Source organism: Buceros rhinoceros, unplaced genomic scaffold (assembly GCF_000710305.1).
Source record: "Buceros rhinoceros silvestris isolate BGI_N320 unplaced genomic scaffold, ASM71030v1 scaffold1515, whole genome shotgun sequence".
Taxonomy (NCBI): domain Eukaryota; kingdom Metazoa; phylum Chordata; class Aves; order Bucerotiformes; family Bucerotidae; genus Buceros; species Buceros rhinoceros.
In genome coordinates, this window is record NW_010413215.1 from 65709 (window position 1) to 73938 (window position 8230).

The 8230-nt window shown below is 36.5% G+C and overlaps 1 protein-coding gene across 4 annotated transcripts in view; it reads left to right on the plus strand.

Moving 5' to 3' along the window:
• Nucleotides 1-8230, plus strand: part of CDK17 (cyclin-dependent kinase 17) — a 53790-nt gene that overhangs the window by 37885 nt on the left and 7675 nt on the right. For all 4 annotated transcript variants that reach the window (XM_010136622.1, XM_010136624.1, XM_010136625.1 and 1 more), the window contains 5 exons: nt 892-1017; nt 3038-3094; nt 5361-5475; nt 5987-6081; nt 6931-6993. In XM_010136622.1, coding sequence (XP_010134924.1) covers nt 892-1017; nt 3038-3094; nt 5361-5475; nt 5987-6081; nt 6931-6993 — 456 coding nt within the window. The remainder of the gene's footprint in view (nt 1-891; nt 1018-3037; nt 3095-5360; nt 5476-5986; nt 6082-6930; nt 6994-8230) is intronic.

An 8230-nucleotide genomic window follows, 5' to 3' on the forward strand; every position in this document is an offset into this window, starting at 1 on the left:
TTCAGAAATTACTTTTAATTTCTTGTGAGTCTGGATATGTTGCCCTTATGTCTGTGGTGGTGAGTGGCCGCTTCAAGAAAATATTTGATATTTCATTTTCTGGCATGTTTGAGATTAAAGCCAAACTGGAAAAAAAAAAAAAAAAAGCCCAGTCCCTTCCCCCAAAAAATTTTTTTTTTTTTCACACTTGCCAAAGAAATTTTGCCAAGCAAATTTTGTTTCCCTCTTATCTTAGACATAATGCATGTCATTGTTAGAGAAACTTACTGGTGAAAAACAGAATCTTATGTAAGGAAAAACTGCTTTTATATAATTGCACTTTGGTTTTCTAAAGATCCTATAGTAGAGTTCGAAATAGAAAAAAGTACTAACATCTGTAGTAGTTTGGCTCTAATAATGAAGTGATTCTGTTGTGTAAGACTGGAGAATTGGAAACTGAAGCAAGTTTATAAATTCTAGTAGTCAGAGAGGGTGATGTATTTTGAGTCATGAATTTCTCTTGTTAATCTAATGTAATTACTCAATGAAAAACAAATTTATGGACCAGCTTCTGAATTCTTGGTTTCTGGTGTTCCAGGTAGGTATGAGTATTCAAATAAATTCGGTATATTTATCCACAATGTAATTAATTACATTTTAATATTTCATTCCTCTTGTTAGAGTAATGAGTTCGTAAAGCACTGATTTTTTTTTTTACCTATACCTAAGCACTTTGAAGGATTGTTAGAAAATATGTTTTTCAACCAATTTTTGAGATTTTTTTCATTCATATGAATATTTCTGTTTTAAATAGTAACACTGGAAAAACAGTAACACTATAGGTTTTAAAAGATGTTTTAGGAAATTCTGAATTATACTTGACTCTTCTCTTTTTACCATTATTTGCTGCAGGATTTGAACAAGCGCTTGTCCCTGCCTGCTGACATCAGGATACCTGATGGCTATCTTGAAAAGTTGCAGATTAACAGCCCACCGTTTGATCAGCCAATGAGTCGACGTTCTCGTAGAGCATCACTAGTAAGTGTAATGCGTTTGCCTTGCTAGCCAACCCTTCAGATCTTCAGATTCCATTTAGTCCAGATGCCTGTATACCATAGGTACGATTCAGCTTCATTTACACTTTGGCTTTTACGTCCTGAACTTCAGTGTGCACGTGTCAAAATCCATTCAAGAATGTCACCTTTTCTTTCATTTTTCTTCTGCAAACTGGGCCCTGTCATTTCTCAGTGAAGGTCTTGACCAATTGAAATCAGCGGCTAAACTCAATTCCCGAAGTGCATACTTAAATCCTTCTGGGTTTTAGAGCAGGGATGATCCGTTTGAGCAAGTAGGCCACATAGTTTTAGGTCAAGGCTGGGGCTCTCATGTGATAGGAAGGCCCTAAAGCAGCATAATTTGAAGGCAGGTCCTCCTCACTGTTCTATTTGTATTTAATAACAAATTTTCTTTCTCAGAATTGCTGTTGAGGTGATAGATTTTTTTTTTTTTTAAGCTTTCATGAATTCCTACGAGAATGAATTAATAAATTTGTATATAGCTTTTTAGATCATTGTGTTATTTTAAAAAATCAGTCTTTTCCTTGGCAATGGCAGAAGGAGGATTCCTATACTGTCATATGGAGTATAAATGTTAGAAATCTTGGATACTCATATAAAATATGTACATCCCTGAAATAGTAAAAAACCCCATTATTGTCTTACTTTTACAAAAGCTATTATTTCAGTCATAATTTGATCTACCAGCTTTCTTAATGTTAGTTAAGGTCCCGAGCAAACTCATTGGCGAGAAATTCTTTACAGAGAAAAGCTGGATAGGTTTATGAAAAACACATTTTTATTTGTTTTCTTGATTTAATGGCTTTTTCTTTTTGCTGAAAAATATGAAAACGTGTAGTGAATTAGTTTTACTAACTGTGAAATATCTTTATTTTATTCTTTGTGAATTAATAATGTCTATAACAAAGCAGTGGTTTAGTTTTATCATGTATTTTTCCCTCTGAAAAAATACAGTTTAGAATGCTTAGACTAAAGCTCTGATCTGCATGTCGTCTTTTACAAGAACAATATTAAAAGAATAAAAGATTGGGTCAAAACACTGGAAGTAATAATAATGTAGCAAGTTAAATATTTGTGCCAGAATTTTTTAGCTCATGAACCATTAAGTTGCTGAGGTAGCATTGAACTAGGAATAGACTTCCCCAAACATCTTTTCAGATGCCAGTGAAGTATGCTTCTAGTAGAAGTTTTTTAGTGGAATATAGTATTTGGAGGCTGGATCTAAATCCCCTTGCTCATTTAACATTGAGCCCTGACAGCAGTTGAAGTTTTCTCCTTACCTTCCAGAAATTAGACAGAAAAACAGTGCCCTCTAATGAATATGGTGTGTGCGTGGAATCAGCTTAGTGTCACAAGGATGTTTTGGTTTGTCCTTTAAAAATTCTTTCAGGGCTTAAAAGTCCAAAATGAAACCTGCCAGCAGTGCTGTGGCATGCACATGTGCGTTTGCTGCATTGTCCTTTCATGATTTCAAACTAACCTTTAAAAACAGAAATCCAAGGACTCATTATTCTGAGGTTGTCATCGAATGCTTGCTAGCAGATGTTAATTACAGTACATGAATATTGTGCTCTGCTTCAAAGGCGCATCTTTTTTTAAGGCTTAGTAGGAATCAAAGGAAGAAGGCTATAAAAAGTATCAAGTGAGGACTTGTTATCCTTTGTGTCTGATATTTTCTTTGAAATACAAAAAAAAGTTTTTACAGTAATTGTATTTTATGTATACATGTACAATATTGCATAGACAATAGCATAGGTGTAACTCTATGCACCAGCCATTAGAAGTAAGAGACCATAAAACAGGGTGCAGCAGTATTTCTCTAAGTCAGGATAAACAGATGTGTGTTTCAGGAAATAAATGTGTTTGGTCAAGTATTGTTAGGTATTTTTCTGAAACAAAGTTTAGCTTGCTGATTAGATTATGTATAAATAAAGTGTGCAGTTTTAGTGATCACGGTTTTTTTCTATTTCTTTTCATTGCAGTCAGAAATTGGATTTGGAAAAATGGAAACCTATATCAAGTTAGAAAAGCTTGGAGAGGTATGTATAGCTTTCTTTTGAAATTACTGCTGCTTTGATGACAGTGTCTACATTAAATTTTATATAAATGTTGACTGAAAATCTCCACGTCCCTCAAAATATTGAATTTATCTTTTCAGTAAACCAAACATATTCAGCACATGTACCAATGTCGCAGCCACATAAAGCACGTAAAGTGCATATATAATAAGCACAAAAAAAAAAAGCAGGAAAAACATCACTGAGCTGGGGAAGAGAAAGACTCCATTAGCAAATGATCTGTGACCTTCTTATATAGGCTGGCTTTGCGTACAGATAGACAAAATTATTCTGTCGATAGTAAAACTAGTTAAGTCTGGTGTCTTCCTGCCACGAGTTAGGTGTTTAGGGAGCACGCGTGCTGGACAAGAAGCCAGCACTTGCAGGGAGCAGGCAGTAGCTATGCATGTTCTGGTAGAGAACATGCATACCTGAGCTGGGCAGCCAGACAAATGCTGCCAAGTGAAGTACGTAACACTGAGTTTGCCTTTCCTTCTGGGACGGCAGCAGTACAGCTTTCTATCTCCGCTCAGCCTCTGACTTTCAGAGAAACTGTAGAATTCAGGAGGGACTAGGTGTCAGTCCTGTCTAATTTGATTGAGCCATTAATCAATATTGCAGCCAGTCCTCCATTTGCAACATTTTACTTTCCAAATGCATTTATTTTTTATTTTGCCTCTCTTAGTTGTTAGATGAATCTCTAGACATGACATACCATTGCCTGTCTGGAGGAGCGTTAGTCTAGTAGCTAGCAGGTCATAGTTGTGGGAGTGTTTTATTATCTCACTTGCTTACAAAGTGTAGCGGACAGTACCAGGTATGTAGAATCATAGAATCATTTAGTTTGGAAAAGACCTTTGAGATCATCGAGTCCAACCATTAAGCTAACACTGCCAAGTCACCACTGAATCATGTCTGTAAGTGACACATCGACGTGTCTTTTAAATACCTCCAGGGATAGTGACTCCACCACTTCCCTGGGCAGCTTGTGCCAATGCTTTACAACCCTTTCTGTAAACAAATTTTTCCTCATAGCCATTATAAACCTCCCTGGCACAACTTGAAGCCATTTCCTCTTGCCCTGTCACTTGTTATTTGGGAGGAGAGACCAACATCCACCTCGCTACAACCTCTTTTTCAGGTAGTTGTCAAGAGTGGTAAGGTCTTCCCTCAGACTCCTTTTCTCCAGGCTAAACTCCAGTTCCCTCAGCCGCTCCTTGTAAGACTTGTTCTCTAGACCCTTCACCAGCTTTGTTGCCATGCTTTGGACACGCTCCAGCACCTGTGTCCTCCTTGTAGTGAGAGGCCTAAAACAGAACACAATATTCAAGGTCCAGCCCTATCAGTGCTGAGAACAGGGGGACAATCACTTCTCTTCTCCTGCTGGCCATACTATTGCTGATACAAGCCAGGATGCTGTTGGCCTTCTTGGCCACCTGGGCACACTGCTGGCTCATCTTCAGCCGGCTGTTGACTAACACCCCCAAATCTTTTTCTGCTGAGCAGCTTTTGAGCCACTCTTTTCCAAGCCTGGGGTGTTGCAGGGGGTTGTTGTGACCCAAGTGCAGGACCCGGCACTTGGCCATGTTGAACCTCATACCATTGGCCTCTGCCTGTTGATCCAGGCTGTCCAGATCCCTATGTAGAGCCTTACAGTACTGTACTGGAACCTAGGACAGTTTCTGTAACTTTATTGCTTCCTCTTTGCATTTACTGGGGTTGGTTTGTTATGTCAACCAAAATGAAACTTGGAAAACTCCTCCTCGCCCCCCCAAAAATTCTCATGTAAAATAGGTAACAAAGACAAGAAGCTATCAAAAAAAGTTGTATGTTTTTATAAAAGTAATGGATGAGTGTGTCTGCAGCCTTTGGAAACATGACTACAATATAGTCTAGAGGTACCTGAGGTAGTTTTAATCAAATAGAGACTTTCAAGAGCATAAGTGATCCTAGCAGTGAACTTAGTGAACTTAATGCTACATGATCTGACTCCTTTGGTGGCTGTGCAGTGTATAGCTTCCTGTGTAATTTTCAGAGCTGTTAAGCCTGCACATCCCTTGTAGCTTCTCTATGTTCAGACTTCTGCTTACAAAATAGTTTTACATGCATCAAAAGGCAACACTGTAAAAGCTAATCATATCCAAAATGAAACCTACTAGAACCTCAGATAGAAGTTTATATTTTCTTTTTTAAGTTATCTTTCAGTAAAGGAACAATTTATAAGTTTCCTTCTTTTTCCATTTTGCAGGGTACTTATGCAACAGTTTATAAGGGGAGAAGTAAATTGACAGAGAACCTGGTAGCTCTGAAGGAAATCCGTCTGGAGCATGAAGAGGGAGCACCATGCACAGCCATAAGAGAAGGTGATAACTTTTTTTTTCACTTAGAATTCAGATATTTCTGGATTTCTTTTTGACCCAAGTTCTATTGGTACTTGGAAGTACATAGGCTATGTGGGAGATTAATGAAATTGGTAGTAGTTTTGATGAGAAAAACTAGTTGAGATGTATTAAGAGTTAATGTTTCAGATTTATTTACTTTATGGAGGGGTGTGGTTGTGTTCACATATGCAGTGTTATAAATGGATGATTTCATACTCAATTAGACTATTATTGGTGAGTAGCTTTCAGTGATTCAGAATACATTTTAACAAATGATGACTACTGCCTGAAAAGTTTAATTTAGGAAATATTTACAGTTTGTTACTCAAATACCTGCTTGGTGTTTTGATTAAATACATTTTTAATTAACTTAATCCTATGAGTATTATGTTCTTAAAAAAGCTTTCAAATAAAAAACATTATATATGTATGAACTTGCTAGAAATGCGATTACTTCGTGAGTTTGCATTTATTATATGATTCTCTTTTGCAGTGTCATTATTAAAAGATCTGAAGCATGCAAATATTGTTACTTTACACGATATTGTGCACACAGACAAGTCTTTGACTCTTGTTTTTGAATATCTGGTAAGTGCTTAAACCAGCGAGCTTTACATTCAGTTTATTGTTTCTAAGTAATAAAGACATAACCAAGTTCTGTACTCTTTTTAAAAATAGCGGGACCATTACAGTTTTCTCCTGCATTTAGAATCATTCAGCTAGCTGAAAATGAGAAAAGGGTATTCAGTTCTTAAATTGCTGTAAAGACTAAATCCTGTTCTGATCATTTCGGAATTTCACTAATAGCAGTTAGTGGTGACCTGCCTCAACAAACTGCCTATTGTACCAAAATTGTTACCTGTAAGAAAGGATAATCACACTACTATTCAGATGATACTTTTCTGTTATGATGCAACTCTCACAAGTTAGCTAAGGAAAAAAAGGGTGCTTTGAAGTAAACAACACATTCCATCTTTTTCTAACAACTGTTTCAAGCTAGTGACCACAGTTACATATCTCCTTTGCTTACCTCTTCCATTGTAGATTTTCACTTTCTCAGTGAAACTTTACCTAATGATATTCTTTTGTTTAATGTGCTGGAATATGTAAGCATAATAAGAAAGATGAGGAAAAGCTCTTCCAATGTAATTAGAGAATGTAACAATTCCACAAAATACTGTGGTGCACACAAGATGGAGAAGGCGGCAGTAACAAATAATGTTGTCTGAGATGATGCAGGTTGCTGGAAAATGGGTGTTTGTATCCCCTGGAAAGCCAGAGTTTTCTGCATGTTCAGGCTCTTAGGTTTTTTACCATTGAAAGTCTTTGGCAGAAAACTCAGTTTTCTGATGAATTATTTTGGTTCTAACAATAAATAATATTCATGTAACCTGCTGTCCACAGTCGTACTGAACAATGATTATGGTGTTTTGACAGGACAAGGATCTGAAGCAGTACATGGATGACTGTGGTAACATCATGAGTATGCACAATGTAAAGGTGAGTGTTTTCAGTGACAGTGACTGTCTTCCAACTTTCTCTGTCCTAAGAATTTCAGAGACCTTAATAAGCAGAAGCTATATGGTTATGGGCTTTTTTTTAAAAAGTAAAGTAAAATAAACTTCCTTTTTGACCTTTGGGGCTGGCTTAGCTACATTTGACATCAGATGGAGTCTTTCTTTTTAGTTTTAATGGCTTTTAAGTGTTTAAAGCACTGAAAACTGGCGATTATTTAACATTATACGTTTTCCTTCTCTTTGAAGGTATATATACAAAATTACTAATTTCCTAAAAGATAATACATTTAAAACTTCTGACTACTTCTTGTCCTTCCATTATTTTATACTCATTTAGTAAGTTAAGTCTGTAATTTGATATATTCTCAAATAAAATGTATGTATGCACCCTGAAGAAAATGTAGCCTCAATCATGAATGTGGGTTTGGATGCCTCTGCCTACCACATAAGTAACAAATAAAAAGCATGTATATAAGAATGAGTGATGTTCATCTTTCCATTAATAATCAAATGGAAATTATTTTCTTTAAGGTTTAATTGTCCAGTCTTTTCAACTATGGCGAAGGCCAGGTCAAGTGACTCTCAGTTTCCAATCCAGCCTGCTGAAACTCAGATTCAAGTGCTACCTCTCTTGTGGCAAGCAGGTTTTGATTTGGAAAACTGGAATAACTTCTTATGTTCTTTAATACTTAATGGCTTTGTAAACAAGATTCTAAACAGAGGACAATACTTATCTTGAAATGAGTGAAGCTGTCAGAGGAGGCTGGTTACCAGTGTCACCCTCCTGTGTTGCGTGTGCTGTGCTGTACCTTAAAAAACCTCTTCGTTAAGCCATATACAATTCATATAAGGGATCTATTTGTACTGTAGATGTGTTTGAGAAACATTTTCATGCCTCTTCAAAAAAACTAACTTTAAGCTGTGATCCTAAGGAACAAAACCATGACTGTGCACGCATGGTAGGAAAATTACTTTTATTCTTTACAGTAGCACATGGCACAAATGTGGTTGACAACACAATGTACTAAATACTGTGAAGTGATGGACTTTGTATGTGTTCCAGTAGAGTCATCATTCTTCTGTTTTGGCTTAGTTGCATGTTGAGAAATCTGTTCTTGGTTGAATTGTATATGGAATTCAGTCTAGATTCTGGTTACTTGTTTGGCTAGCTTTTTCTTTTATTCTGTTGTCACATTGCAGTTAAGTATCTCTAGGGAAAG